The sequence below is a fragment of the Thunnus thynnus genome, chromosome 16 (genome assembly GCF_963924715.1).
Source record: "Thunnus thynnus chromosome 16, fThuThy2.1, whole genome shotgun sequence".
NCBI lineage: Eukaryota > Metazoa > Chordata > Actinopteri > Scombriformes > Scombridae > Thunnus > Thunnus thynnus.
In genome coordinates, this window is record NC_089532.1 from 7,284,415 (window position 1) to 7,308,693 (window position 24,279).

The 24,279-nt window shown below is 40.3% G+C and overlaps 1 protein-coding gene across 6 annotated transcripts in view; it reads right to left on the bottom strand.

Annotated features, from left to right (window-relative positions):
• Positions 1 to 293: 293 nt before the first annotated feature.
• smoc1 (SPARC related modular calcium binding 1) overlaps positions 294 to 24,279 on the bottom strand; it is a 55,664-nt gene continuing 31,678 nt past the window's right edge. For 4 of the 6 annotated variants that reach the window (XM_067614352.1, XM_067614351.1, XM_067614350.1 and 1 more), the window contains 6 exons: positions 17,448 to 17,640; positions 15,634 to 15,716; positions 12,710 to 12,815; positions 11,818 to 12,062; positions 10,708 to 10,741; positions 294 to 5,006 (listed from right to left, as the gene is read on the bottom strand). In XM_067614352.1, coding sequence (XP_067470453.1) covers positions 4,967 to 5,006; positions 10,708 to 10,741; positions 11,818 to 12,062; positions 12,710 to 12,815; positions 15,634 to 15,716; positions 17,448 to 17,640 — 701 coding nt within the window. In that variant the 3' untranslated portion in view covers positions 294 to 4,966. Of the gene's footprint in view, positions 5,007 to 10,687; positions 10,742 to 11,817; positions 12,063 to 12,709; positions 12,816 to 15,633; positions 15,717 to 17,447; positions 17,641 to 24,279 lie in introns of all 6 variants that reach the window. The other 2 variants (XM_067614347.1, XM_067614349.1) reach the window with 2 other exon arrangements.

A 24,279-nucleotide genomic window follows, 5' to 3' on the forward strand; every position in this document is an offset into this window, starting at 1 on the left:
CCGCCTCCCATCACGCACTGACAACATCCGCACCTTTGAAGTCTCATCACTAAATCTGAAAATCTCACACACACACACACAAATCAACAGGCCAGAAAGAGTGCATTTTCATAGTTAGTTTCAACATTCAAACATGGGAACAGTTAACCTTGATTATGAGAGTCTACTTTCAACAGTATGAAAAATTCACCCAATTGTATCTGCCAATGTTTTGTCAGTTTTCATTCCATATAAACTTGAAGTGAATTACAATTCAAAAGTGGCATGTGTAATAAGAAAACCGCACGAGATGATCATTCTTTAAAAAATATTTATTGTCAGATCATGAAATTCAATCGGCTTGGCTGATACTGAATGTGAACGTCCAGCCTGCAGTGATCCATCTTCACCAACAGGGGTCAGTGTTGAACTCCATCTCCTCCCACAGAGCTTGTCTTTTACTTCAGCTCTGAATGCTTTTTCACTGTCCAAGAGGTGCACTGAGTCCAAACTGAGCATAGTTTGAATAGATGCGGTATAAAACAGTATCAGGACCAGTTCATGATTGTGCCAACTGAGAAAAACTGTAGTTCTGGGAAAGAAACTTTCATCTGAACACACTTCTATCTCAGAAGGAACAAGCTTTTAAAATGCTTTCACATTAATGTTTGTAGTCTAGTCAACTTTAATCAAAACAGCCAGATACTTGCAAGATAGTGCACAGTAGCCCTATATGCACTTTCATAAATAAATGACTAAGATTTTGGTGCTCTTGTAGCCAAATGTACCTCTTTAGGATTTCAAACCTCAGTCACTAAAGTATGTTTGTTTCTCAGTTGTCATAAATCGAAGGCAGGTCTACAGACCTTTTTGTCATTTTGGCCACTTAAAATTTATGTCACATTTCAGGTGGGAAGCAACAAAAACTAACCAAGAGAGTGATATAACCCAGGTGTAGGTTACTGCTGTGTGCCAAGCTGCACCTTATAAACTCATTTTAGATTCCTCTCAAAAACAGCCTTTATTTGGGCCCATTCTGTTGTTCAATCTTGCATGTGTCTATTGTGATACAGGTTGAAATTGCTCAGGAAATAAGGCATCAATTACAGTGGAGAGACATTTTACTTTTCAATGCTTAGCCAAACAGCTGCACCTCAAGCCACATAATTTACATTTACCAATTTCACCCAAAGACAACATATCTGAGTGCTTTGTTTTCCAGCAGATCTAATTTCTCCAGCTATGAATAAGAAATATTGTCAAAACATGTCAAGATGGTCTTGACCACCCTGTTGGGGGGTTTGCAGTGGAAAAGTGGCTGGTGAGGAGCAAGATGATCTTGGCTTCTCCCTGTCAGACTGATAGTCATCTGTAAGCCTCTTTCACTATGAATCTCTCATCGTGATTAGCAGTGATTACTAGCCTGTTAGGTTGTTTTAGATCTCGCGTGTGATCCGCAGCCCTGCAGCGTCTGGAAGCACTTCAGCCGACATACACACACAAGCTCAGTGTTCAAATTGGACAGAAACAGGCACTCAGGAGAGACTGCACAGCCCTCTAAGAATGAGAGGTTTCTTCTTGGCATAACAGTCCATTTCAAATTAGACACGACTGGACTTGTGATTGTTGTGGATTCAGCACCAGATACTGTATACATTCTTGACCATGCATAGTGATGATGACAGGAATCGTAAAACAGAAGCTGAAATAGTAAAATAACCCCAACCATAGATAAAATAAACAGTGTTCAGAGCTGATAACATACAGTCTGGTCTAAGCATTTCAATGTTGTGAATTAGCTACTCTAATAGCCTAATGTTTGACATGATGTAAACACAGTGAAAAGTATATATTTTTTACAGTAAGCCAGAATGACAGTGAAGTAAGTGAACACTCATGTGCCCGACAATGAAATTTAGTAAAACAAACAAATAAAGATTATTGTACATATTTACAATAGGAGCCTTTTTTTTGCCTCACGTTTACTAGCCACTGCAGTGACTTTTGGGAATATGTTAAGAAATACACAACTCAAAAAGAAAAAAAAAAAAATACACAAGCATTCAGACCACAATGGCAACTCATGATTCTCTAATTATGAAACTCAATTGTTCCCAAATGTGAGGAAGAAATATTTTTTACATTCCAAAACCTGTTCATATAGTCTTTTTCTAGTGTTTTTCCTCCCTGCTCGGTCATTTTCCTATTACTTAGGAACCCTGGGGGAGCCTGGGTATTTTGAAAGGCATATTGCATTGTCTTACATGAGGTGGCAAAGCTCCAAGTATGTGTGGTGGTAAGTGATTCACAAAGCAGGACTGACATCAACTGTTGGAGGACAGACAATGAATGTGTTTACATACACAAAATGTACTCTGATATTACTGGGGAGACTCAAATATTTATTTTAGGAGCTGGCATTTGTAAATGCCACATATTTTTTACAATGTGGATAAATGTGAATATGACAGCTTCGATGAGCTGATATTAACAGGATTCTCAGCCATATAAACATCTTATTCCATTTACTGGTTGAGTTTAGTCATCTGTGTGACCTCTCTTTTCCGGGTAAAGCTAGGAACTTGTTTTCTGAACTGTAATCTGTTTTTAAAGAATAGATTCCCCACCAGGGGGTCTTTGTCCGAGACTTGTTGTAATTTAGTAACCAGTAGAAACCATTGAACTCATGATCGCCAAACACTTCCCAATTAACTCAACAGCATTGAATTCAACATAAGCACACTGGAAATACCTTCTTTTTCATTGTTTTCCAGGTTCGATTGTGTAGAAAATGAATACTAACCTCAACTTAGCAGAGTAATAAAACTAGACATAATGACTTGTATCTTGACATAAAATTAACCAATAACATAGTAGCTAACTTCCCATTAGCGACGGTAGCTAACAGAAAGAAAGCCCTCTAGAAATCACAAGACAAGTTTATTCAGGTAGTATACTCAATGCAACTAAAACGTAGCCAACGCAGCTAGAAGTAGTGTGTCATCAGATTTGCCTGTGCAGTATTCCACATTAATCATATAGCAATAAGACAATAGAAAGAAGTTGGCCACCTAACAATTTATTATGAGATATAGCTACTGATTGCTACCGGGGAAAACAAAAGCGCTATCCTCTTCCTCTTTTGGTTGCACAATTGGTGACGTGCTTCCTTTGCACCGTAAATCAAGCCTTCATTTTCCCGGGAGATCGTACCCAGTGGCAGACAGAATTGCATAGTGAAAGCGAGGCTAATAGGGAACCAATCTAAACGCTGATGGTGTCATTATTCTATAGCCATTACACTGTGCAATCAACGTTTACTTCATAATGATAAGTTAAAGCAAAAAGTTGTCTATTTCCACTTTAATCAGTTTTATATAAACACCAAATCAAATGCTTGTGTGTATTTGTCATCGTAGCTACAAACCCACAGGTAATTATTATTAACTGCCAATTTAAGAGCTTTTTGGCTACTTTTAGCTCAATTTCCTGTATATTTCAGTGTCAGAGCTCTTATCAAACTGTTTTCAGTAAATCTCTGATAAACCCACTGCTGAGCACCAGATGGCAGACAAAGTTAGTAACTTGCTGGTAAAGAAGATGGAACAATTAGCAGCTAAATAGCCAGATATTTTCTTTGGAGTTTGTGGAGACCCTAAAAAGGGAGTAATTATTTGACTTGGGTTGGTAATGTTTCTCTGTGTCTGTTAGATGTGTACGGAGGCAAATGTGGGCTAATGTTAACCATAAAAACTTTATAAAGCAATATGTCAGGGTCGTATATCTGTCGCTGGTGTCTGAGTTCTCTACCCATTAGTGGAAAAAAAAAATCTGCAGCTTTAATATCTACAAGTACTGTATGTTTCACCAGCTGCTTGCTACAGTATAAATTATACTGGATAGAAAGGATAATGCTAGGATTTTGTATTAACAAGTGTTGGGGAGATGCACAACTTTTGATAACTGATTTATACAATGTTCAATTCTCACAATCTGTTACTATTTGCTTTTTGACTTTGTTATTTTTATTATAATTAAATGTTTGTTAGCGGTACCTTTTATAAAAAAAGTAGAAAAAACATTAAAGGCATCTTGTGCAGACAACATGGTATAAACTGAGAAAACACAAACTACATACAACATGCTGGTCTTGCATTGCTTTTGGGTTGCACCTCAGGTAACTACGTGGCAAGCAAGTAAAGTAACTACTTACTTAGAGCTAGCTTTCCCCAACACTGGTATGTGCTGAACAAAAACCAGACACATCTTGGACTTTGTTCACAAACATCTGATTCTTGAGCCAAAATGTTAATGTTACTAGAAGGTTCTGTACAGTGCAAGGGGATTCATACAGCTAATTCTGTGCTGATGAATTAGAGTCTGTGGTCACAGTTTAAATCTAATACATGCTGTTCACTTAATATTGCATGTTCATATACGGCATTGCACTTTGTTTGAAATGGTCTACATTGCCGTAGCTCTTCCTTTAGGAGTATGAGTGTATCGGGCCACAGTCGGGCTGAATGTGACTCACTGGAAGTTTCTCTTTAGTGGGTTGCCACTGGCCTGTATGCTGCCATATGCGACGGGGAAATATTTTAGTTAACAGTCACAAATTGTGTGCGAGTACGTCTTCTTGTTAATCTGAGGACAGAACAAATCGCAACAGCAGACTGAACACAAAGGGAAATGTGGTAACATACACATACTTGCTCTTCCAGTGGTGAGCCTGTCATCTCTTTACAAATATATTCTCATTCTTACCTAGACCTTTTTCACTTCAAGAGAAAAAAAAAACATACAAACAGATAAAATGTCAAACATAGGGAGGAGAAAGTGCAAATATTTTGGCGCCGCTTCGTTTTCTTTTCTCGTTTTTCTGTTCATTTTTTAACAGCTCAGGAACTTCTTAATTTTTCTGCTCCATCTTTCTCTTTCCTGTCAGCAAGCGTACAGATGCCTTCCCTCTGTGCCCTCTGCTCTCGTCTCAGCTTCTGGAACCTTCTCTTCTCAAACCAGACGACCTACTGGGAACAGAAAGAGAGACAGACAAGGGAGGGAAGGAAGGGGAAAAAAGAAAAATGAATTGACTTGTCTGTTTCAGTATCCAGCATGCAGATGCGCTCATGCACGTTGCTGTTGTGTGACAAGAGGCTAGCATCCCTTCACAGGCATAAGCTCACCTAAACAGACTCTCTTTCCCTCTCACACACACACACAAATACACACACAAACTGGGAGAGAAAGTTTTTTTTTTTTTCATAGACAAATGTTTGAAAATTTCACTCAACACAACTTGTCTCGCAGTTAAAGTGACAAAGTGTGTGTTAGGGAGACATTTGTGCAGTTTTGTGTTTTTTCAATGTTTTTTCAACTTTAAAGCTATGTAAAAAGAGATTAATATTTGTCTCAACATGTCAGTTTTGTAGACTTAAGTCAAACACAAACTCCATATTTTTGTCTGCATTCTTTATCACATCTGTGCCAGACAAAAGGTTTCCTCTCTGGATGAACATGTGGAAAGCAGATCTTGTAACTTGTGTTTAAAAAAAAAAAAAAAAAGTAAACCCTGTTAAATATAACTTGTTAAAAATTAGTGCTGTATTATGGCCTCAGCTTTTGCGTGTTTTGACCATTACTGTTTTAAGATGCAATGTTTTTTTATTAGTTTGTTTACCATTTTCCTCTTGAATCAATGAAGGATATATAGCAGATTGTAAGAATGTAAAACCAACATGCTCAGTCAGTGGTTACTAAGTAAAGATCAGCTGTCACGCAGCTGTTCACCACCTACATCCTGACTGTCCATGTTGTACCATCACATGTGTTGACGTAATGTTACGACCAAGCTATAACTCAACAGGACTTTGGATTTTTGTGTGTGTTGTATTGCATCTGTGCTGAAACTACACGGGACAACGTGCTGCATAAGGGATGGACTTCTCACTCATCAATCAGATGGATGGGTGAGGGGGCAGAGAGAGAGAGAGAGAGAGAAGAAGAAGAAGAAGAAGAAGGGAGAGAAGGAACGAAGGAAGGAGAGGCCTGGGAGAAAAGGAGATGGGTTAAGAGCTTAGATTGCTTACAGATGGCTGTCAGACGGAGCGGAGGTCCTCCTGAGCCCTGTGAGAGCTCAGCCTGTGTGTGTGTGTGTGTGTGTGTCTGTGTGTGCATGTTGGTATGCAGCCCTGTATAGGTGTATTTGTTAATGTGCATGGCATGGAAAAGTGTGTGCATGTGGAAATGTGGTTGTGGTTGTGTGTGCCTGTGTGTGTGTGTGTGTGTGTGTCTATCTGCATGTGGAGGGTGTGTGTATCTAGACTCTCTATCAGCCTGTGTGTTAGAGAGCAGCAGGCGGTGGGGGTGGGGATGTTCAGGTGTGCTCTCTGTCACTGCTGGTTATGTTAGCCATGAAATAGAGGCCCAGCTGAAACTTCTGCAGTCTAAAACAATGCATTTAACTTTGAGTTAAGTATTCTGTCCCAAGTATAATGCATCACAATCTCTCCATAGCTCCATAAATCATAGGTTACCTTATATATGTGAGTCAGTATTACATGCTGCGCCTATACATTTGAGTGCATCAAATAAAATATTATGGCCAACTATTGGCACTGTGACTTTCTGGGTCCAGGTGACTACTGTTTCCAGTTTAATCTGTGACATTTGTATGTGAATAAATGTTGACTTTTGCTACTATATGTGTCAGTTACAAAAACACAACACCAAATCAACCTGTATCCACCCAGTTCATAAAAGCTTTTACAATTCGCTACTGTAAACACAAACAGAAAAAAAATCCTGAAATGCACAAGAAGTGAGCAGCAGCAGCAATTTGTTCGGTATACAGTGCATAAACATATGAATGGTTGGCATGGAGAGCAATGGGCACCATGGCTCCCCAGACAAAGAAAGAAGAATAAGACAGCCATGCAAGCGACCAACAGACAGACTGATATTGCCATCCATAGACAAATAGCATGGCTAAAAACATGTTGCAGCCAGCCACACTGCTTAACTGAGTGATTTCTTGGAAATTCTTGAAAATATATTTTTTTTAGTGGCATTTTTGTGGCTTTTATTATGGCGACCATGCAGAGAGCAATTTAGATTTTTGATTTTTTGTGTACAAAGTAAAAAATGTGATGCAAGGGCACCTAATGAATGCCAAAATGGAAAAGGTTCATCCTCCGAGGAGCAAATTAAATAGCAATCTGCATATCAGAGTTTGATATTTCATATCTACAAGTGAAAATATTGGTCTGATGGGGATAGTAGTTGGCGTCAAAGCAATATCACAACAATCTTCCCAGTAGTTGTTTTAGATGTTTTGTTCTGGACAATATTGTCGGAAAGAAGGACTGACAACAGCCTACAACAACATCTGGAGGCCTGATCAGCAAAAACACAACATACGTTTTTGGTGAAAACAGGATATAAAGAAATCACAGAGAGACATTCGAATGCTCAGGTATTTCAGTTCTAAGATTTAAACCAGCTGTTATTTGACCTCAGTTTGGCCTCTGTAGTGTTTATGGATTTTAGGTGACAGTGCAGCTGAGGAACTGTAGTATTTTCTACATTCAGAGTAAATTAGACTTGTCTGTCAAAAACACTTAACCGTGGCAGCATTAGTGGCATGTTCTACCAGCTAAACTATGCAGTATCACATTTTTTTTATGATACTTCTTTCCAGTGAAGTCATGATGTTACCCTCTTTAGCTCAGATAAATGTCTCTGTTGTAAGGAGCTGAGCTACAGTAGTGCTGATGACTCGGCTTTGCAATTACCAGGCTCCAGAGCAGCGAATGGTTCTCTTCGTCCTCTCCTCCCAGTCACTGAGGACACTGTCTGTGCCATTAACAACACAAAGCTCCCTTGCCTCTCCCTGGACACCTTGGCCCCACTTGTGATAAAGAGCTGAAAGCAGATCCCGTCTAGCGGTGAATCACCTCGCCTCACCTGGGACCAGCCAATAAAGACACTTGGCTCAAGAGCTGGGAATCATGGTATACTTGTACGTGGTCGCAACTGGGAAAAGGGACTTGGCTAAGTGGATGGATACACTGGCTTGAGTTTACTGTTAGCCTTGTAGAACAGCCCATGAAATAGGGAAGGTGGTCTAACTCCCGTTTTTGGAGCAAAACTCATCTCCAGGTAGTGATGATGAGTGTAAAGATGCTTATCTAACTGTTACGGCCCTCTCTGTTGACCTCTGTTACCTTTAACACAGAACAGTGTGTCGAGCTGATGTCACAGTAATTAAAATACAAGTGGTGTGGAGTAATTGCTGTTGGCTCTGAGAGGACAGGGCTCTGGGCTCCCTAATGGTCCTGCGGCCCCAGTGCCAGGTCTGCCTCATAATGCCCTCCTTTCATTCCTGGCTAATGACGGACACAGCCAGGACAAACAGGAGAGGAAGAGAGAGAGCAGCAAAGGAGACAAGAGAGGAAGAGAGGAGTTTGACATAAAACAGGAGACAAGACGCAAAAAGCATGTGTACATCTTCCTCTACTGTTTTACCAGACTGTTTGTCTTAGTAAAATCAGCCCTTAAATAACCGCAGTGTTGAGGTGTTTCCCTCCTAATCATCAGCACTTACTGATGTCAGGTCCATACATATATAATCATAAACTTCTATAGGATTATGATTAGTACACACCATCAAAATAAACCAACCTTTTTCTGTGAAAAACTACTTCAAATTCAAAGTAAAAATATTTATTTTAAAAGTTGCATTTGCTGCCTTCTTCCTGCCTCCAGTTTGTTAAGGCGATCACTTTTTTGACACACAATTTAAGAATAACCCACATTTCCATCATCTGTCCATCCATCCAAATGGATTTGATCACAACAAGGTGCCACTAGTTTGTTATTCAATCTCCATTGAGTGAATTCTGTAATTGTAGCATGTAGCAGCAACTAAAATGGTGCATTTAGTTATCAAATGCAAATCTACTCATTCTCAACAACAGCAAAAGCTTCCTGCATCCTAAACCCTCTGTCTAAAACCTCTGTAAGCACTCATAAGAGATCCTCGAATATCTTGTAATTGTGTTTGCCCGTGTTTGGTGTGTGCAAGCATTTGTACATGCACACCCGCATGTGTTCATACTTATTCAAATGAGTGTTTACGTCTTTCTAAATGGAATTAAGACTTGAAGAGAACATCATGAACCCTGCTGCCCAATCTCAATGCAACAAGTTTAACTGTAAAACATTTTTGTATTTTGTTCATTACAGTGAACCAGACAAGATGCCGGGGCCATCTTAATACCAGAACTGCTGCTCATCCATTGCTGACTGTGGCTTTACAGTGAAAATAACTGCCCCGGGCTTCTGTTACATATCTCATCTATAATGAGGTTTCCAGTCTCTTCAGAGGATGGATGCCACCCTCTTCAGCACTTCAAAACTCACACAAGGTATTCAGATGTTTTCCTTTGCTGTTGCCAACGTGTCAAGAGCGAGGAGCCTCATGCAGATGTGCTCCACCCTGCCCCACATGCTCACAATCCTTCACCAAAAAGCACGTACTGTAAACTGTAAATATGTCCAACAACACTCCAGTGACGAATCCAAAGCTGCGACAGAGCATGATAAGATTTAATACCTGACAAATGCAGCTTGACTTAAAGGGATCCAGGCCATTGAGGATCAGCTAAGCCTACCTGAACACAATGGCCGTCTATCTTAGTCAAGGCAGAATGGTGCCATATGTTCTTGCAGACTCCTGCTTCTTTCATGCAGGCTCTCTCTGTCTCTCCTTCTCCCGTAACATACAATATATCACTCTCTTCACAATCATCACTAGCTAAGAGTGCCTGAGTGGCAGCACAAGGAGCCGTATAAAGCTGTCAGGCCTTTTACCTCCAGCTCTTAAGCATGAAGGTGAGAGACTTGGTGACTAAAGCGAAAACAACCGGCTGAGCCTCCATCTCTGCTCTTCTAATACAAATGCTGTTTATCCTGGCAGACGTGCCCAGGGTCCGAGAGGCCTGACGTTATGCCCGCTCTGAGCCACTGTTCTCCAGGCGCAGCAGGGTAGCGCCAGGGTAAACACATGACCTCAATGCTATGTGGCGCTGAACCGGCCCACTGGCCAGAGTCAACAGCACCAATGGGACCAATAATGGGAAATCCTAATAGATTGAACACGACACTAAGAGAGACGGAGAGAGACACATTGAACAAATGAAAGACAAACAAAAAGACAGACAATCAGCAAAATAGCATGATAACCTCTTTGTTATATTCATTGGCTCTTGGTACTTCTTAGATTCTTGTTGTCAAAATCAAAGTAAGCACAGGACCAAGATGTCACAAAATTCATCTTAAGAAATATATTTAAGACCAAGCTGGAAGTTTTTCAGGCCCGTTGATCAGTTTAAGAATTCAGATCATCAGAACAGTTTTCTAAAATAACAGCAGAACAGATAATATACCAATAATTTGTGCCAATAACATATAGCGATGGACACACATGCCACACATAGATGCACATGCGTGGACAGACAACTTTAAGTATTCTGTACAAATCACCATGGAAAGCTTTGCATGTGCATAGAAAGCTGCTGTGTCAACTAGCTGCAACTAATACAAACTGACACATTTCACCAATGTTGCGTGTTAATGGATTACACAACAAGACAACTACAGCGCTCAAAGGCAGAGGCACGGTTAGTAGAAGCGTATTAGTTTGCCTTACTGAACAAATTTGCCCCTTGCCTTGTCCCTTGGTTGCTGCTTGTCGTTGAGCTACCTGCAAACGAGAAAAAAAAAAAGAAAAAAAAATGTAATTTGATGGAGGTGGACGTCTTGTTACTAAATAGCTTAATAAAAAACAACTTAAATTTTGCCATAAAAGGAAATAATCATTGTTCATTTTAAATATATAATTTTTTTAAATTTTTAAACGATATGCATCAATGCAGCTATACCTGCAAAAAAATATTTCCATCACTGCAATGGGATAAATCACTTCACACTGCAACTCAATGTGTAATGTCTAAAAAGTGTCTAAAGGTGTGTCAAAATCTGCGGGCTTCTTCAAACTACTTACATCATTTCTAAACATGAGTATATTTCTTTTTCTCTTTGCTCTATGACATTTTGCTTGTAGCTGACAGCAGCCTCTCACTGTAGGACTGACTGTTGTTTATTATCTCTATTAGGACCAGTCTGTGAACTCTTCATGAGTAGTTACAGTTTTCCGGCCCAGACGGTGTCTAGGATCCACTAATACATTAGTCTTGTCTAAATATTCATCAGGGAGCGCTAAGTGGAGCAGTGCACCTCATTTAGACTGCCAACACATCTGTTTGTCACCTGCACTGCAGTTACTTCATCCCTTCCTCTGAATGACCAAGTGACTTTGATTGACTTGAATTCATCTTCGACATGATGAAATATTAGTGAAAATCTAATTCACCTCATGGCAATAGTTCTTTGTTTTGTAGTTTACACTCCATCAGTATATTTGGAAGTTTTAAACATGTGGAAACTTATCACCTTAACACAACCAAGCACCATTTTTATTCTTGTAAATTTTTTCGATTTGGCATTTCTGTTGGAAAATTGATTTTGTTCTATTTTTGAAACCTGCTGCTTTGGTTCAAGACATTCAATTTTATAACCGTTGGGGGAGCTGGTTAACTGAAGAAAATGAGTTCTGCGTGACAAAGAGCTCCTCTAGCTGGTTGTTGAAGGAGACTCTATACTCTATAAGAACATTTTCCCAGCTGGCCTGAAGTTCATACCAGGGTCATGACCCTACTCCATGACCCTGCCAACCCACTCTCACTCAGTTTTTCCCCAGGTTTCCTCTTCCTCTCTTACCCTCCTTGCTGACGCCCAGGCAGCCTTTCAGCTCCTGCAGGGAAATGGCCCTGTCCTTATTCAGGTCACAGTAGTCGGTGAACTTGCGGGCGCATTTCTTGGGTTTGGCTTTCTTCTTCAGGTACCTCTTAAAAGGCTTGAGTTCCTTCTTGTTGATGTCGTGGCTGCCGTTGTTATCCAACTGGGCAAAGTACCAGTGCACCACCCTCTCCTCTAAAGTGTGACTGGGGTCAGGCTCAACAAATCTGGTAAGGGTCAGAGGAAAACAAAGCTGTGAGAACAGGACATTCAAAACCTAGAAGGATGGATATAACAGGAAGTGGCAAAGAAATGATGTAACCTGCTCAAAATGTAGAAGATATAACTTTAATCTTAGCAATTACCCACATCAAATAGAATAAACTGGAGATACAGAGGCACAAGTTCACATATACTTTATGGTGAGATAACATGTTGAACATGCATTTATGATGAACAAATTCTTAATCCTGTGTGACACATGCGGCCATTTGACATGTAATCATGTCACTTCAACCTAAAGAAAGGTTCATTTTGTTGATTTGTGATAAACTGAGGTCACCTTGTCTTCTGCAACAAAATATTTAGCAGCTTATTCATCTTTAATCCAAAATACCTTTCACTCCCATCTGTATATATACTTTTGTAGCTTTTGTGGAAAAGTGAACATCAAACCCAGTCAGTGTTCGTGCCAAGATCTGTGCATTACATGTCAGAGAAAAAATATTACCGTGGAGTTCAGAAAACCAGAGGGAAGGATTATATGAGAAAAACCAGAAGAGGTTGAAGTTTTCCATGAAGAGTCAGTGATGAAGTATCCTGCTCAATACAATACTCCTGAGCTTCCTATGGTACATGACAATACTGTACTTACCTCCCACCACCAGAGGGGGCTGGTGAATTTATGGCTTGGACCATGTCTGTGGTGAGGGCATCTAACAAGCTTGTAATGAATTCCACTTTCTTCCCCTCTGGGCAACCTGACACAAATCAAAGACACAAATACACCAAAATTACCTTCCACAAGTAATTTGAGTCATTACAGCGCAGTGAAGCTGAAGTGCCTCTGAAGTCTCGGCATCGATGAACCAGTATGAGAGATGTCAAACAGGAAAGGTCTTTTCTCACAGTAGAACAAAGCATGCAAACCTTATCCAAAGCTTAAAGACAAACCAGGTGTACCTGTTAAATAGCCTATATTCACCAATCACTGGTGAATCATTGTGAATATATTTTCATTTGACCTAAAATACATTGCTTGGGTGTTTTGTAAGACTTGAGAAAAACAGAGCCGAGGCACATGGCGAGAGGTGGAACAGAAGTGTGCAGTGATGAGAGAGCTTTGTTGAGCAGTGCAGACCTGTTAACTTTTATGACACAATTCTGAACACCTTGGGTAGCTCTTTTTAATTGCCCAGATGTATGGTTTTAATAGCACGCTAAACCAGTGCAAATTTTTCCCCCCTAATTGTGTCTCTTAAAGGGAAACTTCAAACACAGCTGCATAGTAAACTAATCTTCTCATTCTGTCTTTTTTTTCAGTTTCTCCCTCTTTCTCTCAAGCTTTCTTAGCTGATCCCCTCCTCCCCTTCCTCTGAACATTTGTGGCCTCCTTGTCCTCTGCTCTGTTCACTTCTTTTCATTCCTTTTGTGCTGGTTCAGGGCGTTCTGTGGGAGGTGGTCCGCTGCCCCGCCAGGTGAATCCAATTAGCATTTCCTACGACACGACAAGCTCGGAGAAGCACTGCCTTGCTGCGCCTTAATCCAAGTGTTAAATTGGGGTGTTATGAAGCGCAAACCGTTATGTTCTATGCAGCCTATGTGGCAAGGTGTCAAGGGCACAGTGTGGTGCAGGACCTCTGGCAGCGTCAAACAGGCTCTGGACCACTTAGATTTGATCTTGTTAATCTGAAGACTTTAAAACTCATTAAAGCTGCACCAAACAAGGTTAAAATGGGATTTATCAGCTGTAGACAGAAAGAGGGTGTACAATAAAGTAGAATTTCCCCATTGTATGTACATTGAGATCACCAGTGTCCACCTGTGGCGCCTTTTCTAAGGCGCCACTCTACATAATCTATGTCTAAGAATGTTACGGTTTTCCCTCTTCAGATTGTTTTATCTGATTTGTCTTCCGCTCCTTGATGAGATCCAGCTATCCATCTCACAAGAAAAAAGCAAAGATTAAAGTCAGAGGAAATAGACATAGTTTTGTCCAACAAAATTTCCATTTTTTTTATCCCATTAATCGTTCAGAAATCCCTCCAATTTCCACTTTGAATTTCCCAAATTTCTCTCCACATACAGAAAATGATTAATCAAAACTGAAACTTTTTGCTGAACATCTTTGAGTGTCCACTCTGTCCACACTAAACACTCATTCTTTTCTCCTTGTGGTATAGAGTTAGTTTGAAAAAACCTTACTTACTGTATTTCTGTCCTGGTCTTTCCTGATCATGATATCATCCTCTCTAGGATGATATCATGATCATACAGGTCTATATTAACAAACACCACTCGTTTCAAAAACAGCCTCTCTCCTACAGCAGACAGAACACATCTCATATACTGACCTGAATGCTCTGTATGTTCTGGACTGAACTCAGACTGGACTTGGTGCCCTTGTACATCAGTCATTATACTTACTGTCTGTTGGGCTATTTGATATGCTGGGGGAGCTGTGCTGTATATATCATATATATTCGCTGTACATACTCTCATATTCATGTGTTTCCTTTTTGTGTGTGTTGTAATGGTTTATGGCCCTTGTTTGCTTGTTTTGTTCATTCTTTTGCACTGGAACTGAGCTACCATGCTGTACCAAGCAATTACCACCAACACTGTTGCATGGCAATAATCTATCGATCTATCTATCTATCTATCTATAACTAACATATATCTATCATATTTTGTTGTAACACTAGATAAGACCAAACTATTTTCATCAAAGATTTTTTTAACATTTGGGTTTTATAACAACAATATTCGGTTCCTGAGCTGACTGAACTGTAAATCAACAGAAGGTCTGGAGGGAAGAGTTTGTCTACTTCCTCCTGACAGAGCACTTTGGCACTTTTGTGGCACTTTGGGCACGGTGAGATTGAACCTGTGGCTGCTGTTAATAGACTGCCCTCTCAAGCATTCTTTTCTCCTCTTGCCTTAATCTGACAGCCATGAAATATTGTGCTTTGTTGTGGCGGTTCAGAACATCCCTCTACAGTACATAAAAATATCTCCACTCAGCACCCCGTGGTCTCCAACACCCACAGCAGCCCCCCGCAGCCTCACCACCGCACCCCGCAACACTCACACCTTCCATAAAACATGCCACACATCTGCTGCACAGTCAGGAGTCATGCTTGACTCTGTAAACTCACCAGATGGGGAGTTAAATAAGAGTTACAATGCAACCTTAAATGATGGGGAAACAGTGGGGCAACAAAAGTAAGTGAGCAGTAACAAGGGCAGAGGAGTATGAGGCGAGGTTATGACCTCTGGTTTAGAGGAGAGTCTCTGATCTTTGCTGCCAGGGAATCCAACACCACAAAGTGTGGTTTGGTTAACTCTTGATCAAAATGTTCATCTTGTCAGCTACCATGAAGGTGACAAAGTGAAATGTTATAAGAAAATGGAACTCGACATACTTTCTTATAGCTGCAGGCGTACTAGTGATTTTTTTTTAGCCTCCTCAGTCGCTAAAAAATAAGGTTTTCCACAAGACAATAATTTAGTCTAAGAAAATTTCTGCAATCCCAAACCCAAAAGTGAATTTGGATTGCAGTGAAAAGTGAAGGAAACCTGTCAGGTCTCTGCCTTGGAAGGGATCTTCTGTGTCTGAGACGCGAGAACGTGCAGCACCATCGCACTCCGGCGTCTGGTACCTGTTACACAAAAAAGAGAGGACAGCAGGAACATGGCTGCATGAGACAGAAACAGAAGAGGAAACTGAAGAAGGAAAGAATAAATCTGTCTTAGCAATGTGTGAAAAACCTGAGACATAAAAGAAGTGTCGACACATTTGTTCAGCCACAGAAAAATCAAACCTGCATGGCCTGGAACTGAAGACTCAACAAAAGATTTGCCTGTTTTTCTTGCAGGCTCCAGAACAATCTGACTTGGAGCTTCTTATTGGGAACGCAGCTTGATTAAAATCCAGGAGATATAATTGGTGCAGGAGAAGTATCTTTGTTATGATCACATGCACCCTCCCTAATTTCTTCACAGCATGCATGGATGCAAGTTATGGCTTCTTAAAATATATTATCTATTACTGTTTGGCTTTAATTTGTATGCTCACTGTTCATCTGTAAAAAATTATTGACAGTGATTAACCTCTTTTTATGAACGCTCAATAAATAAATTTGATTTGACATCTACAAAGCTTTGTTTCAGAGCCATAACAAACTGTTTGGCATTATGCGTGGCATGACTCGTTTTCTCCTGGCTATTGTATCGGTGCTTCTTGAATAGGATGGAAAATTGAGCATGTGTGTCTCATTTGCCTTTTTTTTCTCAAAGTAAAGGCAAGTTGTCATTTCTTTTTTCACAGTCTGCATGGCCACTGATCCAAAATGGGATGTCTGATGCATGACTGCACATTGCTGTCCAGAGGAAAGAAATTGGGATGAGTGACATGAGGTCTTGTCCAAAATACAATAAATTCTTATGCGAAGAAATAATCGCTTCAAGGTTGTCATTCAATATCTATGAAATGCAGATGAGAATATGGTCTGTGTGTGTGTGTGTGTGTTACTACTATTCATATGATTTATTTTACAGTTTTCAGGACTTTCAGTTATTTATTTTCGTCTTTAAAAAAAACGCTGGTACCTCATTGATTTGAAACTAATCCTGAGTTTTCCTATATTCAAACACCAACACATTTTTTTCAAATTGGAAAAATGTCTTTACTTCATCCTGTAAACCATGAACTTTCCTTTGGAGAGAGAATGATGATGCCCCTTCAGGAATTAAAACAGTTCCTGTATTGACCAGTGTATGTTTACAGTCCTTCAAACATCTGATGTCTTTCTCTTCATATAGCACCGTGTTTCAAGTTGTAATATTCACATTCTAGACACAGATCATAAAAACTTTTTAAACAGCTAAAGCATGAGCAATAGGCATCACTTATTCAACCGTTTCTTTGTTGCCTCTTCTCCATTCCTGCCTCTGCTATTTCCCTGAAAGCAATATAAACAGCAGCAACTGCAGTGAAAACAAACGTCATACCAAACGCTGAGTGTTTATGGCCAACTAACTGATATTCCCATCAGGGCTTGAAGCTAATTGTTTTGCCAAGTGAGTTGGCAGCTGCAACTTGGCAAAACAAAATTTAAGGTCTCAAGAGTCACAAAAGGGGACAGTGCTGCCGCAAACACCTTTTAAAAAACTATTAAAGCTATGTCATAACATCACTTTTTTTTTAAATGTAAGCAGCCTTGGTACCAACAAAGCTGAACAGAGATTATTCCAACTGTCCTGCTACCAGGATATCAGAGAGAAAAATAAATAAATAAAAGAACAGAATATACACAATTTGGATCAAAATCACAGTACGCCTATAATAAAAATGGTTTAAGCCAAGTACTTATTCAGTTAAAAGATATTACCTGGTGGAGGTTCCAGGAATGGGCCGTCCCGTGTCCACCAGAACACACCAGCAGTAGCCTGTGGACTGGTGGCACTGGACAGGTTTGTAAAGCCCTCCGGGCCCACAGTCAGGGATGAAAATTGCCTCACGAGGATTCAGCCGAGCCTCGTCCAGGGCACTCTGTCTCTCCTGGTCACAAGAGGGAACTTTCTCTAAAACCATGAGAAACACACTCAATACAGAGACACAATCGAGAGCACAGAAACACACTATACACATACAAAAAAAGATTACCTATCTGTCACGAGGCTAATAGGTGACAAGATGTTTTTACACCATATGGCTATCAATATACACCTTATTCAGGATGATCATGTGACTCATTATTTATCCAGAGATGACACTTCATCCACAGTTTAAATATTTGGCAAGTTATTAAACAAAGCATTTGTAGTGGCTGCCTCCTCCTTATGTTGATTTGGTGTCGGTCTTAATTGGAGGAAAGCTGTCCAACATCGTGAGTGGCTGTTGGTTCGAACTGCCCAGCTACTTGTAGGGAGATGGCGCTATATCTGTAGCATTAAGTATTCTTCAGGTTACTTCATATATTTGGAGCTTTCTATTTTTGTTGCTGACCATGTTTCTATTTCTGGCAGTTTGGCTCCAACATGAAAAGACTTCTACCATAAAATCTACAAATTTAGCTACCAGTCCTTCCTCCCTGTATCAAGAAGTCTTCACCCACCGCAATCTCTCATCAGTCTGTTCAACAACAGGCATCGGCCCTTGAAATGCCGCAGCAATACTTGGTCCCACCACACTGTATTTACATTCACATCCATTTAGTCCATTGCTCACTCTTAAGTCAAGTACAACAGAGCTGCATGCTGAGCTTGTTACCAAGGAGATTAAGTGTGCTTTTACTGCTCCTGATCCATTCTTCATTTTCCATTCAAGTGCTCTATGAAGCATTAACCTACAATAACAGGGTCACACTAACTGTTTGAAGCGTTTCCTTGAAGGTGGTGGTGACATGTGGGATTTTCATATTTTGGAGCTGATTAGTGCCAAAGCAGTGCCGCTAGTCTCAGCTCACACAGCTCCAGAAACCAAACCATAATTAGGACAATACGGCACAGTCACTGCCTCATTCAAGACAACATCAGGCAAGGAGCATGTGTAATTAGATATGGGCTTTCTCTCCTACAGACATTTGGGCACATTCTCTACCCCACAACAATGGTGCTTTTTCAGATTCTTTACTTAAAGCTGCTATAATCAATATTTTTACACCAACAATAAATCAAATAACTACTTGTAGTGTGAAAATGTCTGTCATAGTGACAAACCCACAGAGAATTATCACCCAGCTCTGCAGTTCTATTAGCGTTTTCAGCTCACTGTTTTGGTTTTACGGCCCTCAATTCAACTACTGTTTTGGTTCAGTCTCATTGCTCTCATCAGCCTAGTTTCCAGCAACATGAAGCAGCTGTTTTCAGTGAAAAGGCTCTGATAAACCCACTGTACACTACCTGCCCAGCACCAAAGCTCACTGACTATACCCCGATCAGATCTCTCAGGTCTTTAGACGGTGGCTTTCTGGTTGTACCCAGAATACAATCAGGAGCTGGTAAAGGTGCATTTAGTTACTATGGACCTGCCCTCAGGAATGCTCTGCCTGATGAACTGTGATCTATAAAAACTGTATCCACATTTAAAGCTAAGCTCAAAAACTTCCTGTTTTCTCAGGCCTATGAACTGTGTGTGTGTGTGTGTGTGTGTGTATTTGTGGTGACTGCTGCTCTGTATGAATTTCCTCGAGTATGTGTGTGTATGCAAATGTGTGTATATGTAGGTACTGTGTGTATTATTTTTTATAATCTTTTAATCTACTTCCTTTTTTACCACTTCATTGCATATGCTTGATGTTTTTGTCTCTTTTTTTTAATGTAGAGCACATTGAATTTCCATGTAATGGAATGTGCTCTGTAAATAAAGCTGCCTTGCCAAAGGGCAGACAGACAAAAATAGTGACTAGCTGGTGAACATATTTAACATTTAACAGCTAAAGAACCAGATATTTCCTTCAAGAGTTGGTGGACACCAAAACGGTGACTCTGAATGTCTAAATAGGCATCTGTTTGCAATCACGTTCACTATGACAACATTATAAGACGGCAATATGACAATGTTTTGTCTACAACTTGTTGCATTGCCCCAAAGTGGCCAAAAAAGAAAAACATTGTGAGCACAATGTTAATTGACTTCATAATTGATTTTCAATCTCTTTTCAAACTTTAATCCATCCTGTTCTAATGGGATTTTTAGGAATATTGATGTGACCTACAGGATTTCATAAAGGATATAATGGCAGATTAATAGTTTCTTTGGGTAGAGAAAATTAATTTCACAAAACATTATCTACAGATGTTTAACAAAATAGTCTTTTGTCAACCTTCTTGGTAATGTTAGTAAAGGCGGAGATAACAGTGATGGCAGGTTCAGCAGCAGGCCTGAGGGTTGGTCATGTTTCTTGAGAATGGCTGCCAACACTGAATTAAACGTGTCCCTGCACCACAGAACTTTTTCTCCTGCAAAGACTCACACTCAAGTGTTCTTAGCGCTGTGCCGTGCCTCTGGTCCTCGCCAAGGTTCCTTCACATCCAAATTATTTAGCACTGTTTATTATACAGAGGTTATGCTGGCGCCAGGCGCTAGGATTCCCAAAAGAAAATTGTTTTTATACATATGAATGGAAAAAGGCTGGACGCTTGCAATGTAATCCTCTCAGTTTTGTGTGGACATGAAATTCAATCTACAATCTACTTCTTTGCCTGCCTTGGATATCTTCATTCCTGCTCTATTTATTTTTTGTTTTTGTTTCTTTTTCAATTTTATTTCTCTTCCCTTGGCAGGAACTGAATCATGAGAAACACAAATCCACAGAAAACAAATACTGTCCTGAAAAAAAAAAAAAAAAAAAAAAAAACCCACACAAGTGGATGTCAGGAACAGTTGTAACAATTTGCTTGTTGTTGTGGTGACTTTCTTCAGGGCGAACTGATAATGGACAAAAGATGACCGTCTGCAGAATCTTTGAGAACAGGCTTACCCCATTTTATGCCTTTCACTTTGGCCCTCGTCCTCCAGGTTTAGAGCCAAGTGAAACTATTTTTAAATCCTTTTCTCCTTTTCTGTATCCTAATTTCTCTCTTTCTCCCCCTTTATCATACACCTTCCATCACTCTCAAACCCTTCCTCCTAACCTCTCTAAGTTCTTTCTCTCTTAGCCCTCCTCCTCCCTCTTTTTCTTTCTCTGATTCCCTCCATCCTAATACCTCCCTCTCTGGACTTAACCCCCCACCCAGCTCTCTCTCCTCTTCGCTTCACTCCAATGGCTTTCAGCTGTGGGGTAATCACTGCAATATTGTCTCTAGCAAGCCTTCTCTGCAGTTAAAATAGCGGAAATGTTAGTAATAGGGGAACTCTGTGAATAGGAATGTAGGTGCTTGTGTGTGTTTATGACCTGGAGTGCAATGAAAATAGACAGATGATGAAGAGTTCAGTCATAAAATGGATATGGTCTGGTAATTGTGTTCCTTTTCAACACATCATTCGTTAGCATGTTTTGTTGCAACGTTTTACTGTTGTCGCTTATTGTGCTGAAAAGTAAAACACGCAGTGCCTCAAACTACACATGCAAATATGATTAAAAGAAAAAAATCTTTATGAGACTGCACATTTTTATACACCATGCTCTTAGATGACATGATTGCATTACACCCCTTCAACATTTTGTTTTCTTTTGTTTGCCTCGCTGCAAAGGAGGAGCGGCGATTTGCGAGTTTCTGGTTCTCCACACACTTTTAAAAAATGAGCTGCATGACAGAGTGCTTCCCCCTCCTTGCAACAGTTGAACAACAGCACGTCAAAGTCTGGCAACAAAGCATCCATTTGAAAAATGGACTTTGCATTGCTTTGCCTAAGCAAACACGTTTCACTAACACAATCTCCGCATTGCTCTACATCATAATTATGGGGTATCCAGAGACGGAGAGCCAGTAAATGAATAACATAGTTTATGTGCACACATGAGGGCTGCTTTGTGAGCTCTATGGTTTTCCAGCATGTAGGGGGAAAAAGACTGAGAAGCTCTGATTCTGCGGAGTTTAAATAGGGAGGACTTTCTGCACCAAATCTTCTCTATTTTGCAAACAGTTAGGTTTAGCAAGAATGAGAGAAAGCAAGCTGTGTTTAATGGTCTCAGGTCATACCATCTCTCCAGTGGGGTGCTTCATTTCAGACTCTGGATTTGGGCCTAAAACACTGACATCTATCATGGACAAAGCTAACTCTATCCAAAAACACTTACACACACACAGTGGTAATTACTCTAGGAAAGTAAAAGCCCTCCATTCAAGTGTTTTGTTAAGTAAAAATAAAGACATAGTTCAGTAAAATGTACTCAGATATCAAAGATACCATCATCTTCGAAAAACAGTTTCAGCGATTTCATTGTTTTCGGGTCAGTTGAGGGTGGCGAGGAGGAAAAGAAAATTACATTTTCTTTTGTTGAATTGTTGAATCTGTATAAACTACTGTAGTGACTACATATATCATGTGGTGGAAGAAAAAGTACAATATTTCCTTCTCAAATGTAGTTTACAAAATGGAAACACACCTCAACTTCACTGAAGTACAAGTAAAAGTACTTAGTTACTCTCCACCTCTGACACACACATGTTAACATAGACACTGACATGTATACAAGCATATTCACGAATATGTTTTCACCAGCTCAATCACAAACACAGAGTAACATATAAAGATATACCATATCTCTCCTTTTATGATACACACATCTGCAAACACACATGCACGGTACTGCTTTCATGCACACATACAATCACATACAGATGTACTGGAAAACACACACACATATTGCCCAGGCCTCATACGTGATGACATCTCCCCCTCAGTTGGCCTTGTCGCTTGTCCTTTGAGGACACAGATGCTAATTGGAAACAGGAAGCTGGTGTTCCCACAGAAGTTTCAAAGAGCTGTCACATTGAATATCTTTCAGTTCCATTATAATCCTCAATGTTGCCCTGACCACAGTTTCCTCCCGCTACATCGCCATCATTCAAAACACTGAGAAACCCCATATTACAATCAAGTATTTGTGTGCTCTATTGTTTGGAGCATAGCATGTAAAATACACTCATCAGCCACTTTACTAGGTACACCTTGCAAGTACCAGGTTTGACCCCCTTTTGCCTTCAGAACTGCCTTAATTCTTCATGGCATAGATTCAACAAGATGCTGGAAACATTCCACAAAGATTTTGGTCCATATTGGCATGATAGCATCACGCAGTTGCTGCAGAATTGCTGGCTGCACATCCATGATGCAAATCCCCTGTTCCACCACATCCCAAAGGTGCTCTATTGGATTGAGATCTGGTGACTGTGGAGGCCAGTTGAGTACAGTGAACTCACTGTCATGTTCAAGAGACTAGTTTGAGATGATTTGAGCTTTGTGACATGGTACATTATCCTGCTGGAAGTAGCCATTAGAAGATGGGTACACTGTAATAAAGGGATGGACATGGTCAGAAACAATACTCAGGTAGGCTGTGGCCTCTAAAGGGGACCTATTATGCTTTTCCTTATTTTCAGTCATATACATAATGTTACAATGTTGGATGTTCATATTAAACATGGCGAATGTGTCAAATTATGAGGTATGTAGAAGCAATCCCTGTGAGCAAAAAGCACCGGCTTCAGACTGCCCTGAACACTCAGTTTCCAACTTTCAGCCCGAGCCAACGTCAGGTCTTGACAGATATCTATATTGTCATCTGCTCCATGCGCAGCGTGCAACTCACTGCTCCACTCAGCTAACATTAAGGCATTTTTCCATTGTTTTGGGGGTAGTCATGCTGAGCCATGACTCCATTACACTGCAGATCAAAGTAAAATAAGTTGTTTACCTGTTCGAGGTGTGCTGGTCGTCTGCAGCTCTTCATCAAACATCATCACTTTGGCTGTTTCTGCTTGTACTGTTCCTCCCTGCATTATTTTTAACTGATCCGCTGAACAAAGAGCTCCAAATATGTCCATATCTTGTTGTGTTGACTGGTTTTTAGTGCTGCTAATGGAGCTCTGCTAATACATTGAGGAACACATTTAATTTCCTGTAAATTCTTCACATAAAAGTCTCCCGTTATTTAGTTATTTAAAAGCTTTTAATATGAAGCCGTAAAGCAGGAAATGTTGGGTTTGCATCGGCGGTAACTTAATACATCTCTGATAGGCTGCCCCTTGGCAGGCTTCCAGAAAGCTGGCCAATCAGACCTTTAAGGCTGGCCTTAAAGAGACAGGAGTTATGACTGCCTGTTAGAGACAGAGGCTAAACTGAGGGGCTTCATAAAGGGCCAGTATAAGATAAATAAGGAGTTTTTTAAATTGCGAATCATGCAAAGCTACGCTAGTGGAGTCCCAGAATAAAAATATAGTGCTGGAAATTAGCATAATAGGTTCCCTTTGAAAAATGCTCAATTGGTACTAAGGGGCCCAAAGTGTGCTAAGAAAATATCCCCCACACCATTACACCACCACCACCAGTCTGAACCGTTGATACATGGCAGGATGGATCCATGCTTCCAAGTTATATACACCAAATTCTGAGAACTCATCAGACAGACCAGGCAACGTTTTTCCAATCTTATATTGTCCAATTTTGGTGAGCCCATGCCAATTGTAGTCTCAGTGTCCTGTTCTTAGCTGACGGGAGTGGCACCTGGTGTGGTCCTCTGCTGCTGTAGCCCATCTGTTTCAAGGTTTGATGTT